General features: G+C 41.9%; 1 protein-coding gene across 1 annotated transcript in view; it reads left to right on the forward strand.

The window, feature by feature from the left end:
• The window catches only part of LOC128692823 (rifampicin phosphotransferase), a 240,021-nt gene that overhangs the window by 84,448 nt on the left and 135,313 nt on the right, over positions 1-20,260 (forward strand). The window contains exons 13-16 of the mRNA XM_070092185.1: positions 962-1,109; positions 5,265-5,382; positions 8,668-8,819; positions 11,322-11,449. Coding sequence (XP_069948286.1) covers positions 962-1,109; positions 5,265-5,382; positions 8,668-8,819; positions 11,322-11,449 — 546 coding nt within the window. The remainder of the gene's footprint in view (positions 1-961; positions 1,110-5,264; positions 5,383-8,667; positions 8,820-11,321; positions 11,450-20,260) is intronic.

Raw genomic sequence — 20,260 nt, forward strand, 5'->3', positions numbered from 1 at the left:
TACCTTTATTTCTTTCAATAATAACCCTACTGTACACTTTTCCTGGTATACTCAGTAAACTAATTCCTCTATAATTTTTACAATCTCTTTTGCCCCCTTCCCTTTATATAAAGGGACTATACAGGCTCTCTGCCAATCCCTAGGTACCTTCCCCTCTTTCATACATTTATTAAACAAAAATACTAACTACTCTAACACTATATCCCCCCCTGCTTTCAACATTTCTGTCATGATCCTGTCAGTTCCAGCTGCTTTACCCCCTTTCATTCTACGTAATGCCTCACGCACCTCCCCCACACTCACATTCTGCTCTTCTTCACTCCTAAGAGATGGTATACCTCCCTGGCCAGTGCATGAAATTACCGCCTCCCTTTCTTAGTCGACATTTAAAAGTTCCTCAAAATATTCCCACCATCTACGCAATACTTCCATCTCCCCATCTACTAACTCTCCTACTCTGTTTTTAACTGTCAAATCCATTCTTTCGCTAGACTTTCTTAACTTGTTTAACTCCAATTTTTTTTCTTATTTTCATTAAAATTTCTTGACAGTGCCTCTCCCACTCTATCATCTGCTCTCCTTTTGCACTCTCTCACCACTCTCTTTACCTTTCTTTTACTCTCCATATACTCTGCTCTTCTTATAACACTTCTGCTTTGTAAAAACCTCTCATAAGCTACCTTTTTCTCTTTTATCACACCCTTTACTTCATCATTCCACCAATCACTCCTCTTTCCTCCTGGACCCACCCTCCTATAACCACAAACTTCTGCCCCACATTCTAATACTGCATTTTTAAAATATTTAATTATTCACTGATATACTTATATTCATTAAAATGTTTGTGTGTGTATGTGTGTGTGTGTGTTTGTGTGTGTGTGTGTGTGTGTGTGTGTGTGTGTGTGTGTGTGTGTGTGTGTGTGTGTGTGTGTGTGTGTGTGTGTGTGTGTGTGTGTTGCAGGCAGCATGGTCAGGGTGTGGAGGCTGGGATGGGTGTGGTGGTACAACAGATGGTGGAAGCTGAGGTTGCTGGTGTTATGTTCACTATTGATCCCGTCACTGTCAACCCGGCTTACATCGTTATCACCGCTAACTACGGCTTGGGAGAGGTTAGTCACTCTATTCCTCATCTTCTATTTTCTTCGGCTTTTCTTCTCTTCATTCTCTTTATCACCTTTCATCCCATCTGTTTTTCTTTGCCTTCGCCTATTTTTTATTTTTTCCCCTCAGTGTGTACGGTTAAGTTGTGGATTAGCGCTAACATCATGGGATTATAACAACAGAATGGAAGAACACTGCAACAGGCCTACCAGCCCGTACTAGGCAGGTCTTCCTCAAACCCAAACCCTTTAACAGAAATATTGCCAAATCCATTCTGAAGGCAACCCGAGGCATCAATCTCTGATAATCCTACTGACTCATGTTATGCAAAACCTCACATCCATCCACTGTAACTTGTATATTGACTAACATTGTTAATTCACTGCCTTCATCAACAAATTTTAGCAGTTTTCTGTCAGTCTCTGTCTGAAGTAATCATGACTAATTTGCGCCTTCTTGAACACAACCAGGGATCTATTGGTAATCCACCTTTTGTATTCAGGGAGGCAGTTGAACAGTCTTGGGCCCCTGACACTTATCGTGTTGTCTCTTATCGTACTCATGGCGCCCCTGCTTTTCATTGGGGGATGTTGTATCGCCTGCAGAGTCTTTTGCTTTCATAGGGACTGATTTCCTTGTGCAGATTTCGGACTAGTCCCTCTAGAATTTTCCAGGTGTATATTATCATGTATCTTTCTCGCCTGCATTCCAGGGAGTACAAATCAAGGGACTTCAACCGTTCTAATAATTTAGGTGCTTTATCGTACTTATGTGTGCCGTGAAAGTTCTCTTTATATTCTCATGGTCTGCAGTTTTGCCTACCTTGAAAGGAGCCGTTAGTGTACATCAATATTCCAGCCTATAGAGAACAAGCGATTTGAAAGGTTTTATCATGGGCTTGCCATCTCTAGTTTTGGAAATTCTCATTATCCATCCTATCATTTTCCTAGCAGATGTGGTAGATACATTTTTATGATCTTTGAAAGTGACATCCTCGGACATTATCACTCCTAGGTCCTTCACATTAGTTTTTCGCTCTATTGTGTGGTGGAAATTTGTTTTATACTCCGATTCAGTTTTAATTTCCTCTAGTTTTTCATAGCGGAGTAATTGCAAGTTGTCTTCATTGAGTTTCCTATTGTTTTCTGCGGCTCATATAAAGATTTAGTTAATGTCCGTTTGGAGATTTGTAGTGTCTTAGGTGGATGACACTGTCATGCTAATTCGGGTATCATCAGCAAAGGAAGAGACGGTGCTGTAGCTCACATCCCTGTCTGTGTCCGATATGAGGATGAGGAATAGGATGGGAGCGAGTACTGTGCCTTGTGGAACAGAGCCTTCCACTGTAGCCGCCTCTGACTTTACTCTATGCGTTCTGTTTATTAGAAAGCTGTAGATCCATCTACCCACTGTTACACCATGCAGTTACACCATGCTGTTACACCATGCTGTTACACCATGCTGTTACACCATGCTGTTACACCATGCAGTTACACCATGCAGTTACACCATGCTGTTACACCATGCTGTTACACCATGCAGTTACACCATGCTGTTACACCATGCTGTTACACCATGCTGTTACACCATGCAGTTACACCATGCTGTTACACCATGCTGTTACACCATCATCGCATTAGTCGAAGACTTTCGCAAAGTTTTTGTATAACACATCTTCATTTTGTGTGTCTCCAGAGGATCTCAGACCATATACGCCGTGTCCTGGTGGCTGAAGCTCTCGCTTCACACGGCGAGGGTCTGGGTTCGATTCCCAGTGAGGGTAAAAACCTTGGGCGTGTTTCTTTACACCGGTTGTCTATGTTCCCCATCAGTAAAATGGGTACCTGGGTGTTAGTGGACTGGTGTGGGTCGCATCCTGGGACTAAACTGACCTACCTGGCCCTAAATGGTCAGCATAACAAGCGGCTTTCTATATAGTAGTATGTCACTGATGTCAGCTAGGACTGTATACCTTGTATATGTACTTAAAGAAATAAAGACATTATTATTATCATTATGCCATAGTGGTCCAGTAGTTGTGAGAGGCAGGAGCGACCTGCTGTAAACCCATGTTGTCCTGGGTTGTGCATCTTATGGGTATCCAAGTGGTTGGTGATCTTGCTTCTTAGAACTTTTTCAAAGATTTTTATGATGTGGGACGTTAGTGCTATCAGTCTGCAGTTCTTTTCAATTGCTTTACTGCCACCTTTGTGGAGTGGGGCTATATCTGTTGTTTTTAGTGTGTGTAGGACGACCCCTGTGTCTATGATCCCTCTCCATAGAATATTTAAGACACGAGAAAGAGGTTTCTTGTAGTTCTTGATGAACACGGAGTTCCATGAGCCTGGGCCTGGGGCAGCACAGTGCATGGCCATGTCTTTTATTACTTTTTCAAAAATCTGTGATGTTAGAATTATACCTGAAATTTTTGAATTTTGAGTCTCAGACATAAAAAAAAAAATAATTGAGACTGTAGACCCTTAGTCTGATGAACGGCTCACTAAAAGCTGAGTCATATTGGGACCTCAGCATCTCACTCACTTCTTTGCTGTCATCTGTGTAAGACTCATCTTCTCTCAGCAGGGCTCCAATACTGCCTGCGGTTTTTACTCTAGATTTGACTTAAAAGTATTTTTGGTTCTTTTCAATTTCATTTATGGCTTTAAATTCCTCTTGTGTTAATATAGTCATATATTACATTTATTTTATATATTATAGTTTCATCACATAACAAATCCACTTAACTCTCATCAACATTTGTGTTGGTTTGTAAATTAAAATTTGCAGAAAATTTTATGGTTAAATTAGATTAAGTTTTCCTCTCTACATAAAAATTACTAATTATAACGTAACACAACGGAAAAATATAAGATAAAGACGATATAAAAAAAATCTGTCGGGCAAACATAAAACGAGGAGCTTCTGAACCTGGTAGAGATAACTACGTGGGATATTCACTGTTTAAAGTGCCTTCATCAGTCAATTATATGTCAGTCTGTATGAGATGTGTGAGGTTACTGGGACGAGCAGCATCACACAACTGCTGATACACCAGTAAGTTGTGTGTACCATGGTGGGTAAAAGGACACGAGTGCAACTAATGCTACGTTTTATTGTGGCAATGTTTCTCTCTCCATGAGCTTTGTCAAGCAGTCTTGACAAAGTTCCTGGAGAGCGAAACGTTGCCACAATAAAACTTCGCATTAGTTGCTCATGTGTCCTTTTACCTAAAATATTGTTGGTAATTCTAACATCTTACGGTGTGTACCCTACAAGTGTGTCCACCTGCAAAGTGTGTTCCTTACAAGTGTGTCCACCTGCAGACTGTGTACCTCACAAGTGTGTCCACCTGCAGAGTGTGTACCTTACAAGCGTGTCCACCTACAGAATGTGTACCTTACATGTGTCTCCACCTACAGAGTGTGTACCTTACATGTGTCTCCACCTACAGAATGTGTACCTTACATGTGTCTCCATCTACAGAGTGTGTACCTTACAAGTGTCTCCACCTACAGAGTGTGTACCTTACATGTACATGTGTCTCCACATTACAGAGTGTGTACCTTACATGTGTCTCCACCTACAGAGTGTGTACCTTACAAGTGTCTCCACATTACAGAGTGTGTACCTTACAAGTGTTTCCACCCACAGAGTGTGTACCTTACAAGTGTGTCCACCTACAGAGTGTGTACCTTACAAGTGTTTCCACCTACAGAGTGTGTACCTTACATGTGTCTCCACCTACAGAGTGTGTACCTTACAAGTGTGTCCACCTACAGAGTGTGTACCTTACAAGTGTTTCCACCTACAGAGTGTGTACCTTACAAGTGTCTCCACCTACAGAGTGTGTACCTTACAAGTGTTTCCACCTACAGAGTGTGTACCTTACAAGTGTCTCCACATACAGAGTGTGTACCTTACATGTGTCACCACCTACAGAGTGTGTACCTTACAAGTGTCTCCACCTACAGAGTGTGTACCTTACAAGTGTTTCCACCTACAGAGTGTGTACCTTACAAGTGTCTCCACATACAGAGTGTGTACCTTACATGTGTCACCACCTACAGAGTGTGTACCTTACATGTGTCACCACCTACAGAGTGTGTACCTTACATGTGTCACCACCTACAGAGTGTGTACCTTACATGTGTCACCACCTACAGAGTGTGGTGTCAGCCGTGGTGGACTCTGACACCATCGTGGTACGACGCAGCTGGCGCGACCAACTCTCCCTCGTACATACCAAGCTCGGTGCTAAGAAAATAAAGTATACCATAAAGGGTGAGTGAGTGTATATCTACAACATATAAAACACTGACACTCTTCAAGATGGCTGACTTGTTCATGGTGGAGGTCTCTTGATTCAAGGAGTTGGAGCTGCCAGTCTCTTCCTGGGATCAAAATGTGCATTAGCTCACCCACAGGTGTTATTTGCCTTGTGCTGTAGGGAGGTAAAGAAACTAATAAAAACTGTCTAATTACATAGGGGCATTACCTTTCTTGCAACCTGAGAACGGTATCCCCATATCTCACTAGCCCAGCGCAGTCTACCCTAAGGGAAACAAAAGGAAGTCGATCACAACACAACATACCTGAGCCACTAACGATGGAAGTCGGTCACAACACAACATACTGAGCCACTAACGATGGAAATCGATCACAACACAAGATACCTGAGCCACTAACGATGGAAGTCAGTCACAACACAACATACCTGAGTCACTAACGATGGAAGTCAGTCACAACACAACATACCTGAGTCACTAACGATGGAAGTCGATCACAACACAACATACCTGAGCCACTAACGATGGAAGTCGATCACAACACAACATACCTGAGTCACTAACGATGGAAGTCGGTCACAACACAACATACCTGAGTCACTAACGATGGAAGTCGGTCACAACACAAGATACCTGAGTCACTAACGATGGAAGTCGATCACAACACAAGATACCTGAGTCACTAACGATGGAAGTCGATCACAACACAAGATACCTGAGCCACTAACGATGGAAGTCGATCACAACACAACATACCTGAGCCACTAACGATGGAAGTCGGTCACAACACATACGTGAGCCACTAACGATGGAAGTCGGTCACAACACAACATACCTGAGCCATTAACGATGGAAGTCGGCCACAACACGAGATACCTGATCCAGTAACGATGGAAGTCGGTCACAACACATACCCGAGCCACTAACAGTGGAGTCAGTCACAACACAACATACCTGAGCCACTAACGATGGAAGTCAGTCACAACACAACATACCTGAGCCACTAACGATGGAAGTCGGTCACAACACAACATACCTGAGCCACTAACGATGGAAGTCGGTCACAACACAACATACCTGAGTCACTAACGATGGAAGTCAGTCACAACACAACATACCTGAGCCACTAACGATGGAAGTCAGTCACAACACAACATACCTGAGTCACTAACGATGGAAGTCAGTCACAACACAACATACCTGAGTCACTAACGATGGAAGTCAGTCACAACACAACATACCTGAGCCACTAACGATGGAAGTCGGTCACAACACAACATACCTGAGTCACTAACGATGGAAGTCAGTCACAACACAACATACCTGAGCCACTAACGATGGAAGTCAGTCACAACACAACATACCTGAGTCACAACACAACATACCTGAGCCACTAACGATGGAAGGAAGTCGATGGAAGTCGGTCACAACACAACATACCTGAGCCACTAACGATGGAAGTCAGTCACAACACAACATACCTGAGTCAGTCACAACACAACATACCTGAGCCACTAACGATGGAAGTCGAGTCACAACACAACATACCTGAGCCACTAACGATGAAGTCAGTCACAACACAACATACCTGAGCCACTCGATGGAAGTCACAACACAACATACCTGAGCCACTAACGATGGAAGTCAGTCACAACACAACATACCTGAGCCACTAACGATGGAAGTCTGAGTCACAACACAACATACCTGAGTCACTAACGATGGAAGTCAGTCACAACACAACATACCTGAGCCACTAACGATGTCACAACACAACATACCTGAGAAGTCACAACACAACATACCTGAGTCACTAACAGTCAGTCGGTCACAACACAACATACCTGAGCCACTAACGATGGAAGTCGTCAGTCACAACAGAACTCACAACACAACATACCTGAGCCACTAACGATGGAAGTCGGTCACAACACAACATACCTGAGTCACTAACGATGGAAGTCGGTCACAACACAACATACCTGAGTCACTAACGATGGAAGTCAGTCACAACACAACATACCTGAGCCACTAACGATGGAAGTCGATCACAACACAACATACCTGAGTCACTAACGATGGAAGTCGGTCACAACACAACATACCTGAGTCACTAACGATGGAAGTCGATGGAAGTCGGTCACAACACAAGTCACAACACAACATACCTGAGCCACTAACGATGGAAGTCGATCACAACACAACATACCTGAGTCACTAACGATGGAAGTCGGTCACAACACAACATACCTGAGTCACTAACGATGGAAGTCGATCACAACACAACATACCTGAGTCACTAACGATGGAAGTCGATCACAACACAAGATACCTGAGCCACTAACGATGGAAGTCGGTCACTACAGACTTATGTTTTCCAGGATAAAATGGCGTTTCGTTTTAAAAAATTGGCAAATATGCACTTACATATTCCAATAATAATAATCTTTTTCCTAAGTATGCTACACCAGTGTTGAATGTTTGAAGCTGGTCAAAAGAAACTTCGTAAAGTTAGCCTTTTGGCTAAATCTCTCGCTTCACACGGTGAGTGTCAGGGTTCGATTCCCAGAGAGGGTAGAAACTTTAGGCATGTTTCTTTACACCGGTTGTCTGTGTTCACCCATCAGTAAAATGGGTAGCTAGGTGTTAGTGGACTGGTGTGGGTCGCATCCTGGGACAAAACTGACCTAATTTGCCCTAAATGCTTTGCATAACAAGGGGCTTTCTATATACTAGTATGTCATTGATGTCAGCTAGGACTGTATACCTTGTACATGTACTTGTAGTAAATAAAGATATTATTATTATTATTATTTTTATTATTATTATTATTATTATTATTATTATTATTGCAAGGCAAGTGTGGGGGATGACCTGGGAACTGTTTCCTAAAGTTTGAGTGAAGAAGTCAAACCTACACTTAGTTAGGGGTGACTATGTTAAATGAGGTCTAGTCTGAGGTGCTGCTGGAAAACTAGACGTGGAGAGATCCCACAAGAAACCTTGTACAAAGCTTCATAAACTCATCAAATATAGTTATAAATACTACTGTGTGACATACCCAAGTGTGTGCAGGTGGGGCATCCTGAAAATTAATCTGTATTTTTGTGTACTCACGTAGCTGTGGCAACTGAGTTCAAGCCCTGGCTCCATACTCTCGGTTACTTAACATTCTTTCACACACTGTTTCTGGCCATTTGGACCATATATTCATAACTACAACTGTATCTTTCACAACTTCCACACGAAGATCATTTATAACCACCATCTGTGTCAGCAGAGGAGGGAGGTCCTGTGAAGGAAGAGGTGAGTGAGGAGGAGCGTAGGAAGGTGTGCCTCAGTGAGACAACAGCACTGCGTCTGGCAGGTCTAGCAGTCTACCTGCACCAGGCCTTCGCTACTCACAGGGACATTGAGTTTGCGTTGGTACAGGTAAGTCTATACACATCACACTTGACCCTCTCTGAAGCTTTAAAACATCATGTTTGATATCCACACACATAATATCATGTTTCCATATACAGTGGAACCTCGGTTTTCGTCTTTAATCTGCTCCAGTTTGACGAAAACCGAATTCGACGAAAACTGAAGCAATATTTCCCATAAGAAGCAATGTAAATCCAATTAATCCGTTCCAGATACCCTAAAATATTAACAAAAAAATACATTTTATAGAGAATAACTATAGTTTTACATACAGAAAACAATGTAAAATAAATATAAAGTGCTAATGAAATTGATAAATGAACATTTCAGTCACTTTTACCTTTATTGAAGACTCTTGTTGGCGTATGGAAGACGGCAAGGAGAGGAAAGGGAGGAGAGGTTATCTCTACCACCATCACTACAACCCTCTACCACCATCACTACCACTCTGCCACCATCACTACCACCCTCTACCACCATTACAACCACTACCACCCTCTACCACCATCACTACCACCCTCTACCACCACTGAATTCTATCGTGTTTCTCGCCTTCTTTATCAAAGGGCCGGCACTCAGAACTTTCTTTGGTCCCATGGTGGCTTATTTAGCAGTTGCACTCAATAACCAAGCACAAAAAACAATGGATTATTAAGAAATGTTTCGTATGAATGTGCAGGGTAATGTTCACTTGACAAGAAACAAAGCCAGACTGATCCAGAATGCGTGCGTGGGATGCTTTGTGTGGGCCCGGGCAGCTGGACACGTTCAGTACGGCGGACGGAGGTGATGAACGAAAACTGGGACGATATTTTGATGAAAAACGTCGTCGAAAACCGAATTCAACGAAAACCTATTAATTCATTACAGATACGTTAACTACAAAACTGATGTATTGCCTTCAAATCTGAATTATAGCCATGTCACTGGAGGAAGGGAGGGGAAAGTTATTCTCTGTAAAAGACACACTTGGCTGCACACATCTGACGAATTCTTCATATGATACAATAAAAGAATTAGTAGCTGAAGACATTAGTAATTATTCTTGCAAATATAAAATCACCATCAGCAATGGCCGAGGAATTTGAAGACCATTTACGATAGATGGATAGGTACCTTGAAAATCTTGAAAATCCTACATCAAATATCCGCCTCCTTGGAGACTTCATCCTCCCAAGTGTAAAACAGAAGCTGAGAAACAAGAGTGTCATACTAGCAATAGTCACTAGACGCAGGTTACCTCAACTGATACATACCACAGAGGTAATCAGGCTCTACCAAACAATTCCTTCGAACCAGCAGATAACAAAACCAAACAGAACTAAAAAATAAAAAAAAATTGATCTTCACGAACAATGAACTAATCACAGATATGACAATTTAAAATACAATATACTCATCTCACAACCTGGTAGAAGTAAAAACAAGTATATATTTAGGCTTGAACCTCAGTAAAAGTAAACGATGAGGAGTTGGTCAGTAAATTTAATTTCAACAGTCAGAACTGACTGGGACTAAAGAACTATCAGACACCCCTGAGCACCAGTCCTGACTGTTGTAGACTAATACAGTTCTTGGAAAACATAAACATACAACAATGAGTGAATGAAATATGTTCCACTGAGAAAGACTGCAAGAAGATCTAATATAAAATAAGAGGAAGAAAAAGGGGGTAATTGAACTGCTTACAAACAAAAATATGTCCCAAGAAAGTAAAGACAATGTAAACCGAGAGATTACCGATATATAACAGAAACTTTAACATTCATTCCAGACGGATGAAACACAAAGCGTGCAAAATGACGTCCAAGAAATTTAAAAAAAAATTACACGCGTAAAACTCAGGTCCAAAACCACCTGTGGAATAGACCCATTAATTACACAAAATTCATACACTGACGAAAAAAAAAAAATCTTAAGATAGTAGTATGAATCCTTCTTGAATAATCCAACGAACTAGAGCAGTGGAGACAACAAAAATTTTCATTACCTCTGACTACCCTACAAATCATGTTTGAAATAAGCACTAATCCCATAGAATTCGAAAACAAAAATAAAAATCATGGCGCCATATACAGCACCTGGGTCGAGTCCATTGGGCTCTTTATTTACAAAGAACTTCAAACTGCCAATAGACCAAGCATTCAGTACTCTTTTTTCAGAGTTTAGTTCTAGGTGAAATTCTAGACGTCTTAAAAATTGCTGAAATATTTCCTCCGGGATGACCACTTCCCACAGAATGGGTATGGAGTGAATACTGCCCATAGGATGGGTATGGGGTGACTACCTCTCACAGGAGGTAACTACCGCCCATAAGATGGGTATAAGGTAAACTAAGTATACGTAATCACGGGTGTTTAATTTCATATATGACTGTAAATACGGACTACAGATATGGAGTATTCCATTGGTTCTAGCTGTACGACAATGGTAGGCTAAGTGCTTCTTTTTTATTGTGTTAATAATAATCCATTGGTTTTAACCTTTGTGTGTTATGCTTGCTTGCAGGAGCGAGTGTACCTGTTGCAGGCACGCCCAGTCACTGGCCTCCAGGTCTGGACCGACTATGAGGTCACTCACGAACACGACACAGCCATCATCACTGACCACGAGCTGCTCACCAAGGCCAACACGGGGTTAGATATACACGGTGAAGTTTACATTAATCTCGATGGTCTCTTAATGTGTGTGCGTGTGTATGTGTAAATATATATATATATATATATATATATATATATATATATATATATATATATATATATATATATATATATATATATATATATATATATATATATATATATTCAATAAGATCACAGTAAACAGGTGATTTCAAAATATTCAAAACAACCACTCTGAAAGAATAGATAAATTAAAAGCGCTTTCGTGACTACTCACATCCTTGATAATGTGAGTAGTCACGAAAGCGCTTGGAATTTCTCTATTCTTTCAGAGTGGTTATTTTGCATATATATATATATATATATATATATATATATATATATATATATATATATATATATATATATATATATATATATTTATTTATTTATTTATTTATTTATATATGTCGTGCAGAATAGGTAAAATTGTTCAATTAGTATGAACTCATTTAAAATTAAGTCTTTTCTAAAATTTCATCGTATATGTTAAAAGATATATTTTTATCATCTATGTTAATGTAAAAATTAATAGTTTTGTACCAAAAGTACCTTAGAAAACTTACCTAACCTTATTATAACAAGCGCAATTTAATTTAGCCTAATTACCTGGAGTTTACCTGGAGAGAGTTCCGGGGTCAACGCCCCCGCGGCCCGGTCTGTGACCAGGCCTCCTGGTGGATCAGAGCCTGATCAACTAGGCTGTTACTGCTGGCTGCACGCAAACCAACGTACGAGCCACAGCCCGGCTGGTCAGGAACCAACTTTAGGTGCTTGTCCAGTGCCAGCTTGAAGACTGCCAGGGGTCTGTTGGTAATCCCCCTTATGTATGCTGGGAGGCAGTTGAACAGTCTCGGGCCCCTGACACGTGCTAGTGACAGCCCTGCTTTTCATTGGGGGGATGTTGCATCGTCTGCCAAGTCTTTTGCTTTCGTAGTGAGTGATTTTCGTGTGCAAGTTCGGTACTAGTCCCTCTAGGATTTTCCAGGTGTATATAATCATGTATCTCTCCCGCCTGCGTTCCAGGGAATACAGGTTTAGGAACCTCAAGCGCTCCCAGTAATTGAGGTGTTTTATCTCCGTTATGCATGCCGTGAAGGTTCTCTGTACATTTTCTAGGTCAGCAATTTCACCTGCCTTGAAAGGTGCTGTTAGTGTGCAGCAATATTCCAGCCTAGATAGAACAAGTGACCTGAAGAGTGTCATCATGGGCTTGGCCTCCCTAGTTTTGAAGGTTCTCATTATCCATCCTGTCATTTTTTTAGCAGATGCGATTGATACAATGTTATGGTCCTTGAAGGTGAGATCCTCCGACATGATCACTCCCAGGTCTTTGACGTTGGTGTTTCGCTCTATTTTGTGGCCAGAATTTGTTTTGTACTCTGATGAAGATTTAATTTCCTCGTGTTTACCATATCTGAGTAATTGAAATTTCTCATCGTTGAACTTCATATTGTTTTCTACAGCCCACTGAAAGATTTGGTTGATGTCCGCCTGGAGCCTTGCAGTGTCTGCAATGGAAGATACTGTCATGCAGATTCGGGTGTCATCTGCAAAGGAAGACACGGTGCTGTGGCTGACATCCTTGTCTATGTCAGATATGAGGATGAGGAACAAGATGGGAGCGAGTACTGTGCCTTGTGAAACAGAGCTTTTCACCGTAGCTGCCTCGGACTTTACTCTGTTGACTACTACTCTCTGTGTTCTGTTAGTGAGGAAATTATAGATCCATCGACCGACTTTTCCTGTTATTCCTTTAGCACGCATTTTGTGCGCTATTATGCCATGGTCACACTTGTCGAAGGCTTTTGCAAAGTCTGTATATATTACATCTGCATTCTTTTTGTCTTCTAGTGCATCTAGGACCTTGTCGTAGTGATCCAATAGTTGAGACAGACAGGAGCGACCTGTTCTAAACCCATGTTGCCCTGGGTTGTGTAACTGATGGGTTTCTAGATGGGTGGTGATCTTGCTTCTTAGGACCCTTTCAAAGATTTTTATGATATATGATGTTAGTGCTATCGGTCTGTAGTTCTTTGCTGTTGCTTTACTGCCCCCTTTGTGGAGTGGGGCTATGTCTGTTGTTTTTAGTGACTGTGGGACGACCCCCGTGTCCATGCTCCCTCTCCATAGGATGGTAAAGGCTCGTGATAGGGGCTTCTTGCAGTTCTTGATCAACACGGAGTTCCATGAGTCTGGCCCTGGGGCAGAGTGCATGGGCATGTCATTTATCGCCTGTTCGAAGTCATTTGGCGTCAGGATAACATCGGATAGGCTTGTGTTAACCAAATTCTGTGGCTTTCCCATAAAAAAATCATTTTGATCTTCTACTCTCAGTCTGGTTAGCGGCTTGCTAAAAACTGAGTCATATTGGGACTGAGTAGCTCACTCATTTCCTTGCTGTCATCTGTGTAGGACCCATCTTGTTTAAGTAGGGGCCCAATACTGGACGTTGTTCTCGACTTTGATTTGGCATAGGAGAAGAAATACTTTGGGTTTCTTTCGATTTCATTTATGGCTTTTAGTTCTTCCCGCGGTTCCTGACTCCTATAAGATTCCTTTAGCTTAAGTTCGATGCTTGCTATTTCTCTGACCAGTGTCTCCCTACGCATTTCAGATATATTGACCCCTTTTAGCCGCTCTGTTATTCTTTTCCGTCGCCTGTAAAGGGAGCGCCTGTCTCTTTCTATTTTACATCTACTCCTCCTTTTTCTTAGAGGAATAAGCCTTGTGCATACATCGAGTGCCACCAAGTTAATCTGTTCTAGGCATAAGTTGGGGTCTGTGTTGCTTAGTATATCTTCCCAGCTTATATCGGTTAGGACTTGGTTTACTTGGTCCCACTTTATGTTTTTGTTATTGAAGTTGAATTTGGTGAATGCACCCTCGTGACTAATCTCATTATGTCGGTCTGGGGCTCCGCGCATACATGTCTGAACCACAATTATGTTGTGATCTGAGTATATTGTTTTTGTTATGGTGACATTTCTTATCAGATCATCATTGTTAGTGAAGATGAGGTCCAGTGTATTCTCCAGTCTAGTAGGCTCTATTATTTGCTGGTTTAAATTGAATTTTGTGCAGAGATTTAAAAGCTCGCGTGAGTGTGAGTTTTCATCAGAGCTGCCTCCTGGTGTTATTACTGCAACAATATTATTTGCTATATTCCTCCATTTTAGGTGCCTTAAGTTGAAATCCCCCAGGAGCAAGATGTTGGGTGCAGGAGCTGGAAGATTTTCCGGACAATGATCAATTTTTAACAGCTGTTCCTGGAATTGCTGGGATGTTGCATCCGGAGGCTTGTAGACTACCACAATGACTAGGTTTTGGTTCTCGATCTTTACTGCTAAAACTTCCACTACATCATTTGAGGCATTAAGCAGTTCTGTGCAAACAAGTGACTCTGCAATGTACAGGCCAACGCCCCCCCCCCCTTTTTGCCTGTTCACTCTGTCACATCTGTATAGGTTGTAACCTGGGATCCATATTTCGTTGTCCAAGTGATCCTTTATGTGGGTCTCAGTGAAAGCCGCGAACATTGCCTTTGCCTCTGCAAGCAGTCCACGGATGAAAGGTATTTTGTTGTTTGTTGCTGGCTTTAGACCCTGTATATTTGCAAAGAAGAATGTCATCGGACTGGTGGTATTGTTGGTTCTGGGGGGGGGGGATTTTTTTTCCGGCATTAGTATCTGTATCTGTTGGTTTGGAGTGGAGGCCATCGACTGTGGTTCCACACCAGGAATGACTGGATTTGGTGTACGATTTCTGCCATTTCCTGCCAGTTTTTTTTTCCTTCCTGGCACTAAAAAACCTCTCCCTCTTGAGTGGCTGTGGCTACCCAGGTTTTCCCATGGCCTGGATGTTTTGTATCTTTTTGTCCCCTTTAGATGGTGTGCCTGGCAATTTAAGTGATAGCACAGTCTTTCCTGTACTGAAGAGGTACACATTTCAGGGTGAAAAAGCTTACAGGAAGGGAGTTTGCATTTTCCTGTTGTCATATGGGCACGGCATTTTCTAGGGTGGTCATAGTTGCACGTCCCGTCTGTTTTTCCAGATTTCCCATGTCTGCAGATACCAAGTGCATAGTATGTGCACAGGCTTGGTTTCCGTTTGCCTTGGGTTTCTGTGGCTGTATTCCCTGTTGGTGCATGTTTACCTGTCTTATTCCTATCCTCCCTAGCACCAAGAATGGAGCTCCCACCAGTTGTTTTTGGTAATATATCCTCACTATTGCTAATGGAGTCCTCTTGTTTGCTATTTCCTGTGGTATTTCTAGTTTGCAATATTGGTTTTATCTTATCTTTGACTACACTTGTTTCCCCACTACGGCTCCTGTCCCCTATGAGGTCATTTATATGTATTCCTTCCTGCGTATAATTCCCGACTACCTGGACAAAATCTCCAGCTTCACCATTACTGTCTCCCAGGACAGCACCTCCAGCTTCACCATTACTGTCTCCCAGGACAGCACCTCCAGCTTTTTAACAGCTGTTCCTGGAATTGCTGGGATGTTGCATCCGGAGGCTTGTAGACTACCACAATGACTAGGTTTTGGTTCTCGACCTTTACTGCTAAAACTTCCACTACATCATTTGAGGCATTTAGCAGTTCTGTGCAAACAAGTGACTCTGCAATGTACAGGCCAACCCCCCCCCCCTTTTGCCTGTTCACTCTGTCACATCTGTATAGGTTGTAACCTGGGATCCATATTTCGTTGTCCAAGTGATCCTTTATGTGGGTCTCAGTGAAAGCTGCGAACATTGCCTTTGCCTCTGCAAGCAGTCCACGGATGAAAGGTATTTTGTTGTTTGTTGCTGCCTTTAGACCCTGTATATTTGCAAAGAAGAATGTTATCAGACTGGTGGTATTGTTGGTACTGGGGGGGGATTTTTTTCCGGCATTAGTATCTGTATCTGTATCTATGATGAGTTTTTCACCCATCTCTTTGAGGAACTTTAGAGCACACTTGCCCCATGCTCCAAGGGTCTCCAACCCTATTGGGATGAAGTTATAGCAAGGGGGAAGGCCTTCATATTTGCTGGTCTTCTGGGTCTCCCTGTAGCTGGCAGCTCCACCCTCTTCAGCTACGGAGTATGGCAAGTAGGTGTCTGCCATTGTGGCGGCACAGGTGTAGTCCCAAGCAATCTGCTTACTATCCTTCCAGGGTAGCATAGTGGCTCCATCAGGATGCTTTTGACTTCCGTCTGACCTCTGCACTTGGGGTTCCCGTTGGGCTGAGCAGCGGGCTGTGGCGAGGCTTCTCTTTATGATGTCGTTGACCTCCTCATGTCTGGCATACTTCCCTTCTGATGTGTGACACACGAGGCCATGAAGTCCGAATTGATCAGCCGTCGCCCTGCCGCAAATACACCTATGTTCGGCGAGGATGGGGGCGGCTAGGCGAAGAGCAACACCAATCCGAATGGCCTGTTTGTCGAGGCGAGTGCCCAGGAGGAATTGGGAACAGCTAGAAGGAAATCTCCTGAGTGTAGTGCCTTAGCCGCTAGGAGACGAGCTTTGCCCTTTCCTGAAGCGTTGGTGAGCATTGTGTTGGCGATTTTTTCCATGATCAGTTTGTCCCAGTGGGACTGTTTGTGCTCTTTGGGAGGAGCTGGTCTACTAGAGGAGTCTGCAAGGATGTCCCAAGGCATGGTTGCTTCAGTTAACCTGGGGTCTTGAGCTCCTACCGCGTCTCTCAAGCGTTCGGGGACAATCTTCTTGACCAATCCACTGGAAGCCAAACACGAAGACAGAAATGCAGGTAAAGCTACCTGCGTTGCTCTGCGCACCCGTATACCTCGCAGTCGCACTGGGAGGGTTGCCTAATCCCATTGCTGATTTTCCAGTGACAGATTCGGTGCCTTCTTAAAGGTTGATCTCAGGTGTGCTTAATATTCGTTGAGTGTTGGGTTGTCAGAAGAGGGTGCACACCTCAGGAAGTGAGTCTTGGCATAGTAAGACACCTTGTGAGATACAAGGCATCATGGGCATCAAGGTTGCTTATTCTCTCCACTCTCTTCAGGTCATTCAATTTGTCCTTGAGGACTGTGTCGATGGCCTGATGACCCAGCGGTGCTCCCAAGAGGGTACTGTTGGATGGATTGGTAGTATGTATGTATGTATGTATGTATGTATATATATATATATATATATATATATATATATATATATATATATATATATATATATATATATATATTTTATTTATTTATTTATTTATTTATTGTTGGTAGTAGGTTGGTAGGCAGCAACCGCCCAAGGAGGTACTACCATCCTGCCAAGTGAGTGTAAAGTAAGAGCCTGTAATTGTTTTACATGATGGTAGGATTGCTGGTGGTCTTTTGTCTGTCTCATAAATATGCAAGATTACAGGTATGTCTTGCTACTTCTATTTACACTTAGGTCACACTACACATACATGTACACGTTTATTTATGCACACTCATCTGAGTTTTCTTTGATTTTATCTTAATAGTTCTTGGTCTTATTACTTTTCCTTTCATATCCATTGGGAAGTGGAATAAGAATCTTTCCTCCGTAAGCCATGCGTGTTGTAAAAGTCAACTAAAATGCCGGTAACAATGGGCTAGTAACCCCTTTTCCTGTAAAGATTACTAAAAAGAATAAGAAGAAGAAAATTGTCAAAGTGGGAAGTCTGAATGTGCCTGGATGTTGTGCAAATGATAAGTAAGAGATGATTGTGGATGTTATGAATGTGAAAAAGCTGGATGTCCTGGCTTTAAGTGAAACAAAGCTGAAGGGGGTGGGTGAGTTTCAGTGGAGAGGAATAAATGGGATTAGGTCAGGGGTTTCAATAGAGAGCTAAAGAAGGAGTAGCAATAATGTTGAAGGATAAGATATGGCAGGAAAAGAGGGACTATAAATGTATTAATTCAAGGATTATGTGGAGTAAAATAAAGGTTGGATGTGAAAAGTGGGTTATAGTAAGCGTATAAGCACCTGGAGAAGAGAGAAGTGTAGAGGAGAGAGAGAGATTTTGGGAAATGTTGAGTGAATGTGTGGGGAGTTTTGAACCAAGTGTGAGAGTAATGGTGGTTGGGGATTTCAATGCTAAAGTGGGCAAAAATGTTGTGGAGGGAGTAGTAGGTAAATTTGGGGTGCCAGGGGTAAATGAAAATGGGGAGCCTTTAATTGAGCTATGTGTAGAAAGAGGTTTGGTAATAAGTAATACATATTTTATGAAGAAGAGGATAATAAATATACAAGGTATGATATAGCACGTAATGAAAGTACTTTGTTAGATTATGTATTGGTGGATAAAAGGTTGATGGGTAGGCTCCAGGATGTACACGTTTATAGAGGGGCAACTGATATATCGGATCATTATTTAGTTGCAGCTACAGTTAGAGTAAGGGGTAGATGGGAAAAGAGGAAAATGGCAAGTAAGAGGGAGGTGAAAGTGTTATAAACTATTGGCAGAAAGGTGGGCTAGTGCAAAGATGAGTAGTGGGGGGGGGGGGGGAAGAGGATTGGAATAGTTTTAAAAATGCAGTATTAGAATGTGGGGAAGAAGTTTGTGGTTATAGGAGGGTAGGTACAGGAGGAAAGAGGAGTGATTGGTGGAATGATGAAGTAAAGGGTGTGATAAAAGAGAAAAAGTTAGCTTATGAGAGGTTTTTACAAAGCAGAAGTGTTATAAGAAGAGTAGGAGTATATGGAGAGTAAAAGAAAGGTGGTGAGAGAGTGCAAAAGGAGAGCAGATGATAGAGTGGGAGAGGCTCTGTCAAGAAATTTTAATGAAAATAAGAAAAAAATTTGGAGTTTAACAAGTTAAGAAAGCCTAGAGAACGAATAGATTTGTAAGTTAAAAACAGAGTAGGGGAGTTAGTAGATGGGGAGATGGAGGTTTTGGGTAGATGGCGAGAATATTTTGAGGAACTTTTAAATGTTGAGGAAGAAAGGGAGGCGGTAATTTCATGCACTGGCCAGGAAGATATACCATCTTTTAGGAGTGAAGAAGAACAGGATGTGAGTGTGGGGGAGGTGCGTGAGGCATTACGTAGAATGAAAGAAGGTAAAGCAGCTGGAACTGATGGGATCATCATAGAAATGTTAAAAGCAGGGGGGGATATAGTGTTGGAGTGGTTGGTATTTTTGTTTAATAAATGTATGAAAGAGGGGAAGGTACCTAGGGATTGGCGGAGAGCATGTATAGTCCCTTTATATAAAGGGAAGGGGGACAAAAGAGATTGTAAAAATTATAGAAGAATAAGTTTACTGAGTATACCAGGAAAAGTGTATGGTAGGGTTATTACTGAAAGAATTAGAGGTAAGACAGAATGTAGGATTGCGGATGAGCAGGGAGGTTTTAGAGTGGGTAGGGGATGTGTAGATCAAGTGTTTACATTGAAGCATATATGTGAACAGTATTTAGATAAAGGTAGGGAAGTTTTTATTGCATTTATGGATTTAGAAAAGACATATGATAGAGTAGATAGGGGAGCAATGTGGCAGATGTTGCAAGTATATGGAATAGGTGGTAAGTTACTAAATGCTGTAAAGAATTTTTATGAGGATAGTGAGGCTCAGGTTAGGGTGTGTAGAAGAGAGGGAGAATACTTCCCGGTAAAAGTAGGTCTTAGACAGGGATGTGTAATGTCACCATGGTTGTTTAATATATTTATAGATGGGGTTGTAAAAGAAGTAAATGCTAGGGTGTTCGGGAGAGAGAGGTGGGATTAAATTATGTGAAATCAAATACAAAATGGGAATTGACACAGTTACTTTTTGCTGATGATACTGTGCTTATGGGAGATTCTAAAGAAA

Source organism: Cherax quadricarinatus, chromosome 38 (assembly GCF_038502225.1).
Source record: "Cherax quadricarinatus isolate ZL_2023a chromosome 38, ASM3850222v1, whole genome shotgun sequence".
Lineage (NCBI taxonomy): Eukaryota > Metazoa > Arthropoda > Malacostraca > Decapoda > Parastacidae > Cherax > Cherax quadricarinatus.